This window comes from Dryas octopetala, chromosome 5 (assembly GCF_963921425.1).
Source record: "Dryas octopetala chromosome 5, drDryOcto1.1, whole genome shotgun sequence".
NCBI classification, from domain to species: Eukaryota; Viridiplantae; Streptophyta; class Magnoliopsida; order Rosales; family Rosaceae; genus Dryas; species Dryas octopetala.
Genome location: NC_141370.1, coordinates 7,679,189 through 7,698,627, shown reverse-complemented (window position 1 = coordinate 7,698,627; position 19,439 = coordinate 7,679,189). Strand labels below are relative to the sequence as shown.

At 39.8% G+C, this 19,439-nt stretch overlaps 1 protein-coding gene across 1 annotated transcript; it reads left to right on the top strand.

The window, feature by feature from the left end:
• Nucleotides 1-12,655: 12,655 nt before the first annotated feature.
• On the top strand, nt 12,656-13,691 carry LOC147283934 (uncharacterized). Its single transcript, XM_086243353.1, has one exon. The coding sequence runs from the start codon at nt 12,723-12,725 to the stop codon at nt 13,401-13,403; it is 681 nt and encodes a 226-aa protein (XP_086099479.1). The 5' UTR covers nt 12,656-12,722; the 3' UTR covers nt 13,404-13,691.
• Nucleotides 13,692-19,439: the final 5,748 nt, after the last annotated feature.

Sequence of the window (19,439 nt, the reverse complement as noted above, 5' to 3'; positions counted from 1 at the left end):
TTGTCGAAGAGCTTTTTTTTTGCCCCGGAAGTTAAGTATTGGGCCGGGTGACTGTGGGTTATTTTATTTATTTATTTATTTATTTTTCATTTTGGCATTCTAAATAAAGTACCCTAAAAAAAACTGTTAAATAGATAACTTAAGTTAAAACAATAAAATATAAATGTAAAATAATTATAAACCTTCTAGTTAGAGAAAAAAATCTTTTTTAACCCTCACCCAAAATCTACCTCTCCCATAACCTTTAATATTACACTTAATATTTCTCTAAACCCCTAGTCAACTAATACCCAGTTAAGTTTGACTCCCCATCTTTTAATTTTTTAGTTTTATCCCTTTTATTTATTTTTAATTTTCATAAAATTTTAATTACGTTTTATTTTATAATTCCAATCTCTATATTTTTACCCCATCTTGTTTTTTAAATTTTCCCTCTCTATTTTTGCGTTCTCTCCCTCTCTCTTCCCCTCGGTGAGTGCACCGTTGTTCGGCGACGGTTTTCGGCCATACTGGTTCCACCATGCTCGCCTCTCTTCTCGCTTCCTCCCTCTGCCCTCCACTTTCCACGAAACCCAACAACAACAGCGGATCAACCCAGGTAGACCCAAGCTCCTTTGTCGGCGATCTCCATTTTCCGACAACATCACAGTCTAACTTTGGCACCAATAGCTTCCTTTCCTCACGACGAACACGGTGGTACCCACCGATCATCCAACCGACCCTTGATGGCGATGGAACGATGCTAAATAGCAGCGAAGCCTCCACCGACGATCTCTCTTTTCCAACAGCGTCGCAACCTAGCTATGGCACCAATAGCTTCCTCTCTTCACGATGAGTCTCTCCATGTCATTTCCTCACTCCGACCACCACTGGGCACGGCTTTTGCGAAGCTACAAAGCTGCGACTTCTTTGCCCATTATCTGGCGACTCCAGCGACCGTTGGCCTTGACACAGGTATGGAATCAAATCTCTTTTGCGTTATATTGCTATTGGTTGTGTTTAATTGAATTGGTTTTTGAAGAAATTGAAATCCCTAATTTTGAACCCACGGGCATTGCAGACAATTGAAAGGGTTGCTAAGCTCCAGTTGCAGTTATTCTGAATTTGATGGTTTGGGTGAAAGTGTAACTGTTTTAGTCAACGTGTAATTGCCTTTTAGTCAAGGTGTAATTGTTTCATCACTTAATTTAATTTCAGTAAGTGAATTCATAACTGAATTCTTCAATTCAGTTTCAATGTAATTAAATTATTGGCAAAAAAAAAAAAAATTCTTGAAATTCAGTTTCAGTGTTTGATTTTAGTTTTAGTGAAATATTGAGTTTCAGCAAAAAATTTAGTTTTAGAAAAAACTTCAGTTTCACCAAAATTTAGTTATAGTGACATCAGCGTGCGTCAGAAAGGTAATTTATGATTATAAGTTATAGGGGGTTTTAAGAGAGTTTTTAGATAAGTAGGGGTTTAGGTAAATTTTTTGGGTGGTTATAAGGTTTAAAATTACTCACTAAAAATATAATTGTGAGTTAATATTAAACAAAAAAGTTATAATTTTATGTTAAGGAAATCAATTGACGTGCGGAAGAGCGTCTGTATAAGAATTTATTCTGTATAAACGATATATTGACACGTGGTATAATCAGTCTATGTATTATAATATAGGTGGATATTATTAATACTATACCCTACTAATATAAATACATCATCTAATAATACTCTTATATATTAAATTAGTTATACTACATGACGACATATCGGTTATATTTTATAATTTTTCATTAAAAGCTAGTTATTAAAGACATGTGTGCACTATGACATCATTTGATGACTTTACAAATTTTTATTGTTTAATTCATCAAGGGGACAACAAGTCAGCGAGTCAGCAAGAGATGGACAGATCCACAATTATTTATAGTGATTTAGGTAAAGCCGTAAAGGCAGTTGCTAAAGAAGCCATTTGTCGCAAGCCTGATCAAGATGAGTATTTATTTTATTTTTTATATTTTTTACTAAATTTTGTTATTTAATTAGATTTTGATTGTATGATTAATACTGTTTTCAAACGTGATAGGTGGAAATCGGACCGAAAGAAAGTTATAGGTGGAAAATGGTCAACGAGCTGAAGGAAATTACAAAACATAATTAGTTGACCAAAAACACAAAAGGAACGGGTATAATGCATTAAAATAAGATAGTGGGAAACAAGTAGGTCATTTAATAAAGGCTTAATTATCGATTTACCACCCAAAACTGTAACTCATTTCCATTTTACCACATGAAAGTTTTTTTGTCCCAGATTACCACCTGTAACTTACATCCGTGTCTCATTTTACCTTGTTCCGTCAACAATTCCGTTAATGCTGACGATCTGGCCGTTAATGCTGACGTGGCGCGCTAGATGTGCGCCACGTGTCACATCTTTTTTTTATTTTTTCACATTTTTTTATTTTTTTATTTTTATAAACTTTGAAAATTAATTAAAAATAGCTCCGAACTTAGAAAAATACAAAAAAAATTCCTACGGACTCGTCTTGACTAGCAATAATTTACTATAAGGTTAAATTACCAATTTGCCCTCTAAAAATTTTCAAAAAAAATTAGAAAGTCCAAATTTATTTCTAAAAAATTAAAATAAATTTTCCTCTATTAAATAAATTCTAGAAAAAATTCTAGAATTTTCGTAAACTCTTGGACAAATTCTCAAAAATATTTTGAAAAATTACCAAAAGCTTGTTTTAGAGAATTATTTCGAGACTTTACAAAAATTTTAGAATTTTTCTAGAATTTATTTTATAGAGAATTTTATTTTTCTCTAAGACCGAGAGGTCTTTTGGGTAGCAAGTGTTCACGAGAAAGGCATTGTTAGTTTTTAGAAGACTAACGGTGCAGACCTCATATTTTTTGGAGTTCGGGAGATTATTCTATGAATTTTCAAAGAGTCTAGAGTATTTTAATTTTCTAGAAATAAATTTGGACTTTCCAAATTTTTTGGAAATTTTTAGAGGGAAAATTGGCATTTTGACCCCATAGTAAATTAGTACTAGTTAAGACAAGTCAGTAGGAATTTTCCGTGTATTTTTCTAAGTTCGGAGCTATTTTTAATTAATTTTCAAAGTTTATAAAAATAGAAAAATCAAAAAAATTAAAAAATACAAAAAAGATGTGACACGTGGCGCACATCCAGCGCGCCACGTCAGCATTCACGGAATTGTTGACAGAACAAGGTAAAATGGGACACGGATGTAAGCTACAGGTGGTAATCTGGGACAAAAAAACTTTCAGGTGGTAAAGTAGGAATGAGTTACAATTTTGGGTGGTAAGTCGATAATTAAGCCTTTAATAAATCAATGAGATATATGGAGGAAGCCTGCAGATTTCACAATTTCACTTAGGATCCGTTTGGCAACATTTTTATATAATATATTTGGTTTAGATCAAAGTTTAAGAAGGAAAAATAAAAAAATGGCTAGTGAAAAAAAGAGATAGATGTAACAATGTAAAGGGATAATAGAAAATGTATATGAACAAGTTAACATGAGGAACAAGTGTCAGAGAATCTGACTCACACAATAATTACTAAAAACAATTTCAAACAATTTTCCTTTTTAAGTTTTTACCCATGCATTCTCTTTTATTTTTTCTTCAAATAAATTAAGCTCAGTTAACATGAGAGATAAGTGAGGAACAATTCGATGCACTCTATGATTATTAGAAAACAATTTTTTTTCAAGTTTATTTTCGTGCATTCTCTTTTATTTTTTATTTTTAAACAACAATCTGGCTCAATTATCATGAGGGACAAGTGAGGAACAATCCAACTCTATTTTCTTAATTGAGAACAAAATGTCATCAAACAGACCCTTAAGTCATCAAGCTAGCCTCTCGATGTCCATAGGCCTTTTTTTTTTTTTTTTAAACTATGTACTTTATGAGCAACATATATAGTTAAAAAGTTAGATTTTAAAATAATTACAATAGCAATAAAAGATAACAAATAATGTTGGTCAATTGTTTTTGTGGAGAGTAGTTCCTTTTTTAAAGGAACACGTTCTTCCTTTTTACTATTTTATTTTATATTTTTTAATTTAATTGGGATTTACTTTTTTGCCCCTTACTAATTAAAATTGTTATGTTTGAATATTTATATTAACCTAGGACAATTTTGGAATTCTAAAAATTTCATCCAAGAAGGGAGTTTGTTTTATATAGAGGACTGCTATATGCATATATACTATTTTTCCTCTTATTACACACCCCTCTATCTCATCTATTGAATTACAATTCTGACCCTCACCCAAATGATCATAAATTAAGGATAACCCACCCAAACCCAGCCACTCTAAGTCTCGACCCCACCGCACGCCAGCGCCGCCCTTGTCGCTGGCAGTTTAAGCCGTCAACCTCCCTTTCTCCCTCCTTCCTTCTTTGTCTCATTCATCTATCTCCTCTCTTCCTTTCTCTCTATCGCTTCTCTCTTTGTCACTCTCTCCGATAAGCCGACCCCTGCAATTGATCGGAGAGAGAGTGACAGAGAGAACCAAGAGAGAGAGAAAGAGAGAGAGGAGAGAGAAGGAAGGAGAGAGAAATGAAGGTCAGCGGCTTGAACCAGACAATAGTGGCGGCGCCAGCTCACAATGGGGTTGGGGAGGTTGAGAATTCGGTTTTTTTTTTTTTTTTCAATAAGGGTATTTTAAAAATAAATTTTAGGGGTGTTTATTAGAAATTGATGAAATTAAAAAAAAATAAAGGTGTGAGGTGATAAATGAATGTGTAGTAAGAGGAAGAGAGGTGTGCATACAATAGTTCTCTTTATATCTAGATATATATATATATAGATATAGTTAATAAATTTGGTCTTACTTACTAATTAAAATCGTTTTGTTTTAATATTTATATTAACCTAGGGTAATTTTGGTATTCTAAAAATTTCACCGGAGGGAGTTTAATTACTTTATAAATATTAATGTAGATTTAGAGATCAAAATGAGTCTTCATTATGAATAAGTAAAAAAAAAAAAAAAAATAATTATCATTAAATGCGCGATTAAAAAAGCATTGAGGTTTCAATTCAGGGCGGGTCTTGGAGAGAGCTAAGCAAGGCAACTCACTAATCTGCTTCGGGTCCCCAAATTGTTTAGATTTTTATAAATTGTATTAGGCCTAAGTGTTGATGCAAATTTCCGTAAGAGGGATGCAACAACTTAGAGGTGGTGACTTGGTTGATCCGAAGCCTTGCTGGATGATGATGTGAGATCCTCCTGTAAGAGAAACAAGATCAAAGGAGATGGACCGGTGTGGTACCAGCCAAACACGCTCCGATGATGAAGTCAGTGATGGTGTTTGATGGTAGGTGAGGAAGAACAAAGGATGAACTTGGGAGAATAGGAAGAACAAGGCAAATGTTCTGGGTTTATTCTCAGCAAGTTGAGTATGCTCTTGGGTGAGTGGGAATTTTTTGTAAGTGTTTGTCTGGTGAGGGGTTGATAGCTAGATCCTTGGTTTTGCACATATGAGTTGGTATATATAGGCAAAGGAGATTGTGATGAGTAAGTTACCTGCATGTGACTGGCTGGTTGAGGAAGATCCACGCGTTCGGTCGTGAACAGTGGCATGCACAGCTACCCACCTCCTTTGCATTCAATGCTGCATTGAATGCAAGTATGGAAGATCCAGGTGAACTCCCCCATAAGTCATGAATGCAGGCTGGATTGTCTCCTTTGTCAGAAGACCTTTGTCAGGTGCATTTAAGAGTGGCGGTTCACCCCAGTGTGATCTTCTTGGGAATGGCGGCGGAGAACCGAGCCGATCCGAATACATGTTCTTATGCGTATACATGAAGCCCATGTGTGATCAGATCGGGCAAGGAGATCCCGACCGAGCCGACCCATTAGACAGGGATCCCTCCGAGTCATAACTGGCTGGCGTTAGGACTCGAAACGAGATTTCTTCCGAGCCGAGCCGAGCCGAACCGGGATGACCGTGGAAAGATGAACACTCAAACCCTTGAACGATCGGTTCGGCTCGGACCGGGCATGGAGGTCTCGGCACAGAGACCTGATCTGAGCTGGTAGGGGAAGTGCTGAGCAGTGATGATGTGGAGGTCAAAGTCTGACTACTGAGAAGTCAAACATTTGAAGTCAGGTCTGACCAGCCACGTGTTCGGCCCTGATTGGCTGTTGGATTGGTGTGGGTTTATCCACAAACAGGAGTCCCCCAGCTTCCGATCCGAGCGGACAGTGATGGGTTGGAAGTTGAAGTGTGGTGTCTTTCCCAAAGATGGCATGTTGCTTGATCCGAGCCGAACCCTACATGCCCATGTTCCTTAAGACCCGAACAAGTGATGACTTGTGTTTGGCCAAAGTATCTCGGGGACAGGTGAAGGGACGTTTGGTGTCTGCATGGGGGAACGTAAGGGTCACATCATTTATGGGTATTTTGAATGTTTGACAGGTGTCAAGATCTGGGATTTGAAGCGCCACTTTTGGATGGCTGGGATCAGTTTGCATGGGGATATAAAAGGGGTGTTTCTCTCTCTTCCCTTTCATTTTCCAGTTTTCAAGCTTTCTTTCTCTGCAAACCTCTCTCTCTCCCCCGCGAATCTCCCTCTCTCTCCGCGACTGAGACGGTGGTCCGATCCCAACTCCGACCAGGAACGGTCATAGGCGAGGTGGTTCCGAGGGTATTAGGGGCGGAGAGATTTGGCCGGACAAAACCAGTAAGTGATTCTGTCCACTTTTGAGTTTTTGTATTTTTCAGGTTTTTCTGGGTTTGTTCTTGGTTGTTATAACAAGAGAAGAGATAAAAAGAGTGTTTGTGATGTCTGAGACCGATTCGAGCGGTCGGCTCGGCTCGGGGGGTGCCTTTGAGGGTGATAGTGAGGCTGAGCTGAGCCGAAGCCCAGCAGGGGGTCAGGCAGATTGGGATAGTCTGTCCGAGGAGCTGAACGAGGTCATCTCGACCTTGGATCGGAACCCAGGTGGAGTGCGCCAACCTCGGGGCGATGAGGAGGATGATAGAGCCGAGCCGAGCTCAAGTGTTCCGAGGAGGCTTATCTCGGGTTCGGAGGAAAGGAACAGGGGTCACGAGGCGTCGACCTCGGATCGGCTCGGCTCGGTGATGGGGAGTCCGATCGATCCGGATTTCTACGAGGAGTTGGCGTGGAAGGCCGACCAGATCCCAAACGAGATGACTGAGTTTCATCTCGAGGATCTGAGGGCTCGGTACACTGTCCCCGAGGCCGTGCTGATGAGGCTGCCGATCGAAGGTGAAAAACCGAGCCGGCCCGCAAAGGGATGGGTTACCATGTACCCCGAAATGTTCGAGAACGGGGTTCGGCTCTCCCTGCATCCATTCCTGCAGGATTGGCTGGCCATGATCGGCGCGGCGCCGCACCAGCTCAACCCCAACGTGTATAGGATAATCCTGTCCATGCACATCTTGTGGCACAAGGTGCACAAGTGTGTGCCAGACAAGGATATCCTGTTTTGCTCGTATGCGCTGAGGTCGAAGCAGACCGAGCTCGGTTTCTACAACCTGCAGGCCTACTCGGGGCCATTGTTCTCAGGGAATCCCTCTTCCCAGAAGACTTGGAAGAGGAGGTATTTCTTTGTCTCTGGGGATTGGAAATTCGCCGATCCGAACAGTGCCACTCCGGCTCGGGTCCCTATAGCCTTTAGGATTCCAGGTGGGCATTGGAAATCCGGGGCCGATCCGAAGACAACTTATATATGTTTTGTGATAACTATTTTCTTTTGTGGCTAACTTCTTTTGGTTTCGTCTTTGCAGTTAGCTGGGGTAAGTATAAACTCCGAGGCGAGCTGAAGGATCAGATCGCTGTGATCAGGGACTCGCCAGCAGAATACCTATCCACCAAGTTCCTGCTCGGGCAGACCCAGATCAGGTCGAGCAGAATCTCCTGGTTTGTACCCAGGTGGAATCCGCGAGCCGAGAAGGGGATGAGTTCTGCCGAGATGGAGGCTCGGCTGAGGAGGAAGGCGGAAATGAGCGCCCAGAGAAAAGCTGCGGGTCGGGCCCCAGTCGAGCCGATCCCGACGCCCGCCGCTGCGGCAGCCTAACCTGGGCCCTCCGTGCCGAGGTCAGACCGGCACGGAGAGAAGAGGAAGGGCCCCGCGACCGAGGCCCGGCCAGAAAAGAGGGCCCGGGCCGAGCCCAGTGGTGCTGATGCCGAGGTGTCCGCTTCGGCCTCCTTGAAGACGGTGGAGGTGGATCGCTCGATCGAACCGTTCGTCACGGGCTTCAAACGAGTGGTCACGCCGAAGGTGGTGGAAGGGCTCTGGGCCGGTCAGGAGATGCCGAGCTTCGGGAGCAAGGCGCTGAACGCTTCCCGCCAAGCTATGGTGGTAAGTATCCCTGACTTCGGTTTTATGCTTTTTCCAATTGGCTCGGACTAACATTTTTCTTTCTGTTTTGCAGCTCGCCCTAAGGTAATTTGAGGCAGTCCAGGCCGCAGTCGACGCCGAGGCGAAGATGAGGAGGCTTCGGGAGAGGAACGGCGAGCTGAGGGAAAAGCTGGCCGAGGTCGGCTTGGAATTCAGGGCCTCCACCTGAGCATCCCACTCCTCCGCCCGCGCCCATTTTGTGGCTTCAGCAGAGAGCTCATCGTAGGTGGATGGAGGGTTCCTCATCAGATGAGAGCGGAGTCCCCCGGCGAGCAGACCTTGCATAAGAGTGTTCTTAGCCGATCTGTCGTCGCAATCATCACACTTCGTGTATTCGATGTTGAAGCGGATCAGATAGGTCTTAAGGCTCTCCCCTTCCTGCTGTTTGATAAGCGACATATCGTTCAAGTTGTAGAGTCGTTCGGATACAACCCGATATCTCGTCAGGAAGGCTCTCCGGAGATCGGAGAAAGAGTCAATGGAGTTCGGCTGGAGAGTTCGGAACCATCCTCGAGCCGAGCCCTTCAAGGTTGAAGGGAAGATTCTGCACTTTGTGGCTTCAGACGCCTGACGGGCCTCCATGGCGTATCTGAAGCTGTCAAGATGATCATAGGGATCTTTAGTCCCGTCGTACTGATCCATCTTGGGGGGTTTTGTATCCCGAGAGACCTCAGCATCCATGATCCTGCTGGTGTACGGGAGGGGAAGCTCTTCCCCGTGATCGGCTCTACCGGTGTACCCCCTGGAGACCTCGACCTGGCCGAGCCGATCGTGAACACTCCGGATTTGACTTTGGACCAAATCCCGGACAAGATTTTCCACATTGGGTGGGGTCGGCTCGGCCGCAGTTTCCCCTGAGCACTCGGTCCTGTTACCGAGTCTTTCATTCACCGGCTGGCGAGTGATCCTCTCACCTACCGGTCGTCGATCAGACATGACCATGGTAGATCTCAGTCGGTCACTCGCAGATCGCCTACCCGAATGAGCTCCTGATGGGGAAGGATCTTGGCTGGTGGTAGGGCCGAGCCTATCCCTGATTGGGACCCTGGGTTCGGCCGAACCGGTGGGACTGATGGCCCCCAACCTGGATCGGGCTGGGGGTCGCTGACTTGTATTTGGGTCGGCACGGTTCCCCCCAAACCCCTGGAGAGTGTTTCCCGAATGCCGTCTGCTTTTGCTGAAGGAGACGGTGGGCGTTCAGGAACTCGGCCTGTTCGGCCGGGGGCATGTCTTCGAAGCCCGGTAAGGTACAATCCGCATCCTGCCGAGCGGGCTGGTCGTCCGGCTCGGTCGGAGTACTCTGCCTAGAAGGAGACGGTGAAAGGACCTCCTGCTCGGTTCGGGTCCGGCGCGATCGGATACCCGATCTATCACTGTTCTCGAGCTGAGCACGATGGCGGGCAAGTTCCTCGGCCAGCTCGGCCTGTTTTGCGAGCAACTCATTATTCTGCTTGAGGAGTGCATTCTCAGCGGCCAGATGCCGTTGGCTCTCCTTAAGGAGTTTGTGAGCAGCCCTGATTTTTGAGGGACCTTTGGACTTTGGTGTCCTGGGGAGTTGTGCTCCCCTCGTCTTCTCAGGTGTCTCAGGCTGATGTTGTTCATCATTCTGAGACGCTCCTGAAGAAGAACTGCTGTCACGAAAGATGGTAGCCATGATGACTTGTTTGGAGGAAGAACTTAGCACTTGTGGTGATGAACACAACGGCTGAAGATGATCTTCCCACAGACGGCGCCAATCTGTTGATGCAAATTTCCGTAAGAGGGATGCAACAACTTAGAGGTGGTGACTTGGCTGATTCGAAGCCTTGCTGGATGATGATGTGAGATCCTCCTGTAAGAGAAACAAGATCAAAGGAGATGGACCGGTGTGGTACCAGCCAAACACGCTCCGATGATGAAGTCAGTGATGGTGTTTGATGGTAGGTGAGGAAGAACAAAGGATGAACTTGGGAGAATAGGAAGAACAAGGCAAATGTTCTGGGTTTATTCTCAGCAAGTTGAGTATGCTCTTGGGTGAGTGGGAATTTTTTGTAAGTGTTTGTCTGGTGAGGGGTTGATAGCTAGATCCTTGGTTTTGCACATATGAGTTGGTATATATAGGCAAAGGAGATTGTGATGAGTAAGTTACCTGCATGTGACTGGCTGGTTGAGGAAGATCCACGCGTTCGGTCGTGAACAGTGGCATGCACAGCTACCCACCTCCTTTGCATTCAATGCTGCATTGAATGCAAGTATGGAAGATCCAGGTGAACTCCCCCATAAGTCATGAATGCAGGCTGGATTGTCTCCTTTGTCAGAAGACCTTTGTCAGGTGCATTTAAGAGTGGCGGTTCACCCCAGCGTGATCTTCCTGGGAATGGCGGCGGAGAACCGAGCCAATCCGAATACATGTTCTTATGCGTATACATGAAGCCCATGTGTGATCGGATCGGGCAAGGAGATCCCGACCGAGCCGACCCATTAGACAGGGATCCCTCCGAGTCATAACTGGCTGGCGTTAGGACTCGAAACGAGATTCCTTCCGAGTCGAGCCGAGCCGAACCGGAATGACCGTGGAAAGATGAACACTCAAACCCTTGAACGATCGGTTCGGCTCGGACCAGGCATGGAGGTCTCGGCACAGAGACCTGATCTGAGCTGGTAGGGGAAGTGCTGAGCAGTGATGGTGTGGAGGTCAAAGTCTGACTACTGAGAAGTCAAACATTTGAAGTCAGGTCTGACCAGCCACGTGTCCGGTCCTGATTGGCTGTTGGATCGGTATGGGTTTATCCACAAACACTAAGTAATATAAAAAAAGAAAAACTTAGAACTCCAATCACATGAATGTACATGGAAAACCCTATTTTTATGTTGGCCGTGGACCCCAAAATCTCGGACCGACCATGTTTCAACTAAACTGAGATTAGACGGATCCAAGTACTGCCTTTGAGAATTGAGAGTGTGGCAGGCAGATGATACTCTTTTTTATTGAATTGAATTGAGAGAATCCTGGAAAGACAAAACATGCACAAAAAGAGAGCTAAGCCAAGCATATATGTCCCTCTCTTGTTGCTTTGCCTTTTCAAGCCGTACAAAGATACCAAGGTCCATTAAGGCAAAAAGAAAACATTACCATGCTTGATATATTCATTGGTATATATAAATTGAAGTCTAAGATATTTGATCTGCAGGAAGCTAGCTAGACAGCAACATGGGATGGTTTCTGGCTTCCACGAACATATTGTAGCCCATACTTTATTCAGGATATATACCACCTATATATATTTAATGCAAAGGAGTGATCTAGACCTAGGGCAACTGCTTGATGGTGTACGTGGCTGATTCCTTGCTTGACAACAAGGCATGGCACTTTCGGAAATTGTAGTACATACGCCGTGGCAGGTGTTCGTTGGTGCCAGCAAACCCTAAGCAGTTGGGGTGTCAACTACTTTGTTGAGGTGTGTTATGCTGATTGGTTCAACGATCTTAATTAAGGTAGAAATATGGTATCCTTAATTTGTTTTTGGAACTCCGACCTTATGGGTGGGGCAAATAGTCTTTACCACTAAAGCTATAAGTCATTTCTCCTTTTTTAATATTTATTAATTGCACTCGAATTCCCTTAATTTTTAAAGTAAAATAGTAGAGTACGTGAAAATGAAGTTTAGGAAGTGATGGATATTTAGGACTGTAGCTTAACAAAGACATGCTGGTAAGACAATGAAGCACTGCAATTGAAGTCAGTTCCGGCAGTAATAACTTAATGCACACTGCACCCATTGGACATGTTCAAACAATTTTAAGGCTTCCTGTGCAGGCTGGAAATTATATATATTTCCACTGCCAAATGGGTTTATGGATTTTTAAATTATGGTCAAAGGCAGACAGCCATAACAATATGTAATAAATTTGAAACAGAGAAAACCCAAATATAGTATTTTTCCCAATTTTTTCACGTCCCCACTTCAATTCTTGTACTTGGTCCCATGGAAATTCCATAAGAGAAAAGGTCACCATATCAATTCATTATTCATTTTCTTTCAACACCACATATACCCTTTTTTCTTTCTCATCCAAGATTCCACACCTTCCCACACCATCCTTTGCAGTTGTTCTGATCACCCAGTGTTTGTTTTTTCCTTTTTGTCCACATCAAACCGCCTTTCCATTTATTTTTTTACCCAGAATTTTTTTTTTCCTTCTTTTTCACCACTTCTGTTAGCTTTAAAAGCCCAAACTCTTCCCCTCAGAGTCCACAAACACTTAGAAAAACACAAGAAACTAAAAAGTTCTTTCATTGATTTCTTGTATTCTAACCCACAAGCACAAGCACTACTCTCAAACTCTATTATGAGTGGAAAAAGGAACCAAGGCAGCCCCGTTGGAAGCCCTTTGTCTGGGAACCTCTCAGACAGCTGCTCCAAAGAGCAAGACAGGTTCCTGCCCATTGCGAACGTGAGCCGCATCATGAAGAAGTCCCTCCCTGCAAATGCCAAGATCTCAAAGGAGGCCAAAGAGACTGTCCAAGAATGTGTGTCTGAGTTCATAAGTTTCATCACAGGGGAGGCATCAGACAAGTGTCAGAGAGAGAAGAGGAAGACCATCAATGGGGATGACCTTCTTTGGGCCATGACAACTCTGGGCTTTGAGAATTACGTGGGACCCTTGAAGGGTTATCTCAACAAGTACAGAGAGACTGAGGGAGAGAAGAACTCCATGGCTAGACAAGAAGATCATCATCATCAAAATCATCATAATCATCACCACCACTCTTCTCCTCCTACCAACACTGCTATTAATGAAATCAACACTGCTGCAGTCAATAACTCAAAAGGGGATTTTTTCAATGGTGGGTTCTATTCATCACTTGGGGGACAAGTAACTACTCAAAAGGGGTTTGGGGAGAGTGGGAGGGTCAATATTGGGTATGGAGAGCATCTGGTGGCTACAGGGGCTTACAATTTGAATAATGGGGATGGGAATGCAAGCAGAGATATGGTGGGTCATCTTCATAATGGGGTAGGATGGTAGACAATGAAAATTATACAAGAGAGGTACTAATAATATATATAAGTTTAATTTCATATCTTTGTTGCATTTAATTGACAATATTTATAGCAGTTTGTTGGAGATGCTTTAGCTAAAAGTATATTGAGCAGAGAGCTTTAGAGAGTTTCCATGAAATCCTATATATATGTCGTAGTAAATTTTATACACTCATTTGAAGTATTAATTAGTTAATGTAACAGTTCTTGAGCCTATATTTATTAACAATTCAGTAATATTGTGATAGAATTGTCATATGTAGCTTATTATTAGCACACTATGTTCTTTATGACTTCCTTATGTATACATGTCTCACAATTGTTCTTGTTAACAATTGACAAAATTTCTCAAAATTGAACTCTTTTTTTCTTTCACTGCACACAGTTGTTCTTGGTTTGTTTTCTCTATTTCTCTTTTTCCTTTTGTTAGGATGGTGTGGCTTAATACAAGTCATGCGTGTAGATGAAGTTAATTTCACATTGAAAATATGACTCAACAATTTAGAAGTAATTGTGTGGTATATATACTACTAATAGCGGGAGGTTTTTTGTAATAAAATACCACACTTGATGGGTCTATTGAGCCTAACCAAATCATGCGTTGGTTTCAGTTATTAATTTGGAAACAATATCGATAGTAGATCAGAATTAGTAATGACTAATGAGTTCACGATGATCCGTTGCCCAACACCTTTTCAGTGGAAGATAAGAGAAACACAAAAACAACATGTGATAGCCAACCCAAATAGAGGGGCTGCAGAGGGTCTAGCAGGCCATCTTGGTTAAAATATGGATCCCTTAGTTGACCTTGATTTGATGACCATTCAAGTCTGTTCCCCCCATTACCTTTGAACTGGTCTAGCTCTAAATCTCTGGCATAATTTATGTGTGTGCTGCTCTAACTGAGGCACACATGATCATTAGTTGATAGCATCTCTCCCATGCACATTGATACTTGGAGCATTGCCACAATGCCACCCACTGTGCTTTGAAACTACTGCAAAATTGTTTACTGTAGAAATAGCAGAATCATTGTTGTGGACTTTCAAAAGATTATATGGGTGGAACAGACCATGAATTTTGGTCCAAAAAACATTTCATTGCAAAAGCTTAAAAAGGCAGAGAATGAGGGGATTTAATGGACACCTAAATATTTTGAAATTTTCTTTGAACGCCCAACAAAATACCTAAACTCTCTTAAAAACCTATATTTTATTTCTTATTTCTTTAGCACTTGAAATAAATAAACTTGAAATAGAAAAGTTAAGGGACCAAAAATGAAGTTGGATGCATGAAGTCATGAACCAATATTGCCTATCTCTTGTCAATGGTGTTTCCTGAACAAACAAGATAGTCCCTAAGTGATATATGAACAAGTTGATACCTCGTGATAAAGGTCAGGCCAGTCCTTAGCATATTAACCACTACCTTGCCCGACTAAGGCCCACGAAGATTGATTGTCTCAGATGTTGACATGATCGACCAGCAAATTGACCAGTCAAAGAGTTAAAAAGTCAAATTGCCACATAGTTTGTTGTTACATCTAACATTTTTTTCTCTATATATTTCTCATTTCATTTCGGAAAACAATACAAGCTGGTCCATTTTTAAGTTTTTATGTTAAGGGAAGTATTTGAATGCTCAATTGTAACTCAGTCAGTTACAAACTACAATTATGTGAAGAAAAAAAAAACAGTCATTTACATAGCTTTTTTAATTGTGGAACGTTCATACACACAACTATAAAAAAGTAATACAAATAAACCCAAAAAAGAAAAATATTAAAAACAAGGAATACTATTATTGTTGTTGTCCATTTACAAATACTAACAAGGGGCGCAGGCCCGGCCCTGAGCATGGGCCACCAATTGCGACGGCCCAAGGCCCATTTTAAGGGGGATTCAAAATTTTTATATATATATATATATTATATTTTAAATAGAAAAATGTTATTTGCACTCCAAAAATGTCATTATACACTCCAAACATAAGAAAAATGTCATCCTACACTCCAAACATAAAAGTAAATTTATATATTAATTTTTTAGGTAGCACTATTTGCACTCCTAAAAGTCATCCTGCAATCCTCCTCTACTTTTTATTCTTTTTATTTTATTTTATTTACTCAATTTCTAAATTTACCCTTTACTTGTTTTTTACAGTCTCTTTAATTGCTCTAATTAACGTTATTAGCTTTTTTGATTTTATTTTAAGATCAATCTAACATCGTTTACTTTTTTTTAGAAGCTAATGTTGTCCCATTTATCCCAAATCAAACGTGCTGACATCTATATTCCCAAAATTCATGTTTTGACATCACAACCAATGAACCAAAACATGTAATATTTTGGCCATGTTCAAGCATGTAATACTGTTCTTTGCAGACTCCTTATTTGGAAAGAAAAATAAATTATTTTTTTCTTTTCATGGTAGGACATATTAGTGACAATGAATAATGCTATACTTACCATATTTTTATACCACATTTTTATACCATCTTACGTGTTATTATTTTATTGGACAATTTTTTTTTTCATTTTGAGTTTTTATTTTTATTTTTTAGTGTCCAATGTATGAATACTATATAAGTTGCCATATAAAGTGGTATGAAATTGTAGTATAAAAATGTGAGATATCTAACACTACTGTAGTGACAATAAGTAAAGATAATTTATTTACCTGTGATCAACGTATATGAAACATGAAGCATCCAACATACAAAACATATTCCACCTCTTCCTCGTGCAACAGTCCAACATACAAAACATAATCAACCTCTTCCTCTTGCAACAAACACGTCATAGTCTACAATTTCAATGTGGTTAAACAAACTATCCAAAGTTGTAGTAATTTTAATATATAAAAGGTAATAACCTTATGTCCCAAAAAAATTCTTGTAGCCTAATATGATCCGAAAATTTATATGTAATCACATTCTATGATCACACTACATATATTTGGATCATTGTCTTCTATGTGTGTTCAGAAATAGACATTCTTGTTGCGCAAAATGTATTGATTCCAAAAAATCTGTGTCCGGTTAGTCTAAACCCATTCTCCCACCCCCAAAGGACCTGCAAGAAAGAAAATATTTATAAGTACCTTCATATGCTCCATGCACATCCAAGCTCACATATAAGAAAATTAATTTAGTTAACAACCTATGCAATCTGCATTAATTGAAAAAAAGATTTATGAGGCGAGATATTGTCTTCCTTTTCCTTTCTTCTAGTGAAATTTTAGTACCTCGATAATTACTACCTCTATCACAACCAATGATAACATATTTATCAGCTTTAGATCTTCTAATCATAGTTGCATAACCTTGCATAAATGCAATCTTATGAATAACACCAAGAAGATCTTCTTGACTTTGAAAATTTTCTTTCGGAAGAGAGAGCATTTTGTCAGGTTCATCAATCTTTTCTCGACTTTCTAGATTATTAAACATATCATATATATACTAGTCATTCCATAAGAATATCATCTAACATAAAATTTCCAATAATATTGTCTACAACTTATATTGCAAGCAGCTTTATGAGAATATAATGCATTTACCACAAAAGTTAATTTACTTTTCTTAAAGAATGCATCTAACTGAGAATCTTAGAATTTGAGAATTTCAAATTCATGCCATACAGTACAACATATCCAAGGAAAAAGCAGTCTACTGCAAAACCCAAATAAAGATTGAGATTCCAATGGACTTGAAATAAACAGAGACCCACAAAACCTTGATACCAAGGAGATAATGGAAATTAAAACCCTAAATATTTAAATTTAAGTTAATACATATTGGAAAAATTTAAAGATAATGAGGAACGTACCATGGATAACATATTCAAATGAGAGTCTAGAATTTCTTGAAGATAATGATCAATAATCTCTATCATTATTCTAGACTCTCTTTTATATCATGTCTCTTGAAATTTCTAGACTCTCTATGAAAGAATCATTAAACTCTGAAATTTCTTCTATGTCACTCTTGTATATCATGTCTAAAATTTTCTGCAACAAAGGGTCCATAGAGAGTTCATCCATCCTTTACCTATGAAGTTTCACCTTAATTTTGTAGGAGAACATGAATGTATTGATGGATTGAGGGGAGAGTACGTATAAAGAACGTAGAAGAAAAAAGGAGGCCAATGGTTTCAGAAAGAACAAACGAAAGGAAACAAACGGAAGAAAAGTTCTAGACTGTTAGAAGTAAGTGAGGGTAAATAAAAAAAAATAAAAAGAGTAAAAATTATAGGAGTAGTGCATGATGACTTTTGGGGAGTGGAAATAGCATCTCCCATTTTTTAAATATAAAATAAAGTAAAATAATCCTAAAAAATTGGGAAGTGGGAAGAAAATCGTCGCTTTACACTAAGACAAAAAAAAAACGTTGCTTTATAGACTTGAACGTTAGAAAATAAATAAAATAATACATTAATACTGATGTTGGTTTTAGGATTTGAGAATTGGCGTTTCCTTACCAAAATCAATGTATTTACTTTCAATTATTACTCTCACAAGCTCTATAATAGAATTAGGACCAAGAACAATTAGGGTGAAGAATTCAAGATTGATGTGACAATACAAAAGACCCGAAGGTATAAAACATTTCATGCATTTCACGAAATCAATTTTAAGTTTGGTTGTCAAGTTCTCACTGATCATAAAGACATTTTTCATCACACGTGCACTGCACATGCATTTTTCATCAATTAAATGAAGTCACATGTTTTGGTTGTCTCTTTCATTATTTATCATCTTCTCTTTTTGAGAATTTTGCAAAATGAGGAATTTTTTGATTTACAGCTCCACATTCTTATTTATAGCTATACAAGGATTCCTTTCTGGGACACCAAGAATATGCCTTCAATTTGTCTTTTGTGGAGAGCCATTGGTTGGCTTCCAAGTGGCACGGGCGTGTAAGCATATTGGTGTTGTGGGTATAGGTTTGAATCAGCCTCTTTTCTTTGTTGCTTATGAGCATTTTTTTTTGGGTGTGCATCGGTGTGAATCAGTGACATGGGTTGATGAGCTTGGAAATTAAGCTGCATACTTCATGATTGACTGATTGCCTAACTTATGGAAGTTGCACAAAGGAGTAAAAAGCTGCCACTTAGTTTAAAACTTAGTGATTGAGCTTGTGTGTTGTATACTGTCCTTGTATTGAACCTCCTACATAGTAGATTGCCCGGTCAGCTAAAAAAGACCCTTAGTTTTTTACCCTTTGTGGTTTTTCTGGGTGAACATCTTTTGTGATTTCTTCTCCATTTTGTGTCATGACGTTTACTGACATACTTAACATTTAAACATGAATCTGCTTTGAAAATTTATGTTAGATGTTGTTATATGTTATATTGAATTATCTAAGTTAATCACACACTACTGTAGTTGTGGATAACACTGGAATGCATACTATGATGGTCCTCTGAGTGTATAAGTTGTCACTTAATCCTTGTGTGTGTTTGATTTGTGTTGGCTATAAAATTTGTATTTTGTTTTACGAGTGTCAATTTGTAACTTTAGAATTAAGACTGTTTGATTAGTCACTGAGTCATCATGTAAACAAAAATTGGGGTCCGATTACTGATTGTGATTTTAATCAAGTTAATTAGGTAGTTAAATCACCTAATACCAACCTTCAACGAACAATCATAATCTTTAATGTTAGAAAACTAGAATGCAGTGTCCATTTTCAGACCTCCACGGCTCCACACACGTGTTGTCTCTGTCACGTCTTACTCTTATACTCTCTCTTATTTCTTTAGTTTTCTCTTCTCTATTTAGTTGTATTTCTCTTAGTTTTCTCTTAACTCAAAAATTCAATTTCTCAAATTAAGGTTAGAATGAAATTATGGCTCAAATGTTAAAGAAGAAATTTGAAAGGTATGATTCTTCTAGTTCTCAAATCTTACTCAATTCTTTCAATATCATCTTAGATTTTTTATATTAACTATAATTTTGTTGTCTTTTTTGTCAATTATTGATTTTCGTAGATTGGGGGAAAATTCTAAGTCGCTAAGCT

Excerpts from the sequence above, each read along its gene's own strand:
- LOC147283934 (XM_086243353.1), top strand. The coding sequence starts at position 12,723 with ATGAGTGGAAAAAGGAACCAAGGCAGCCCCGTTGGAAGCCCTTTGTCT.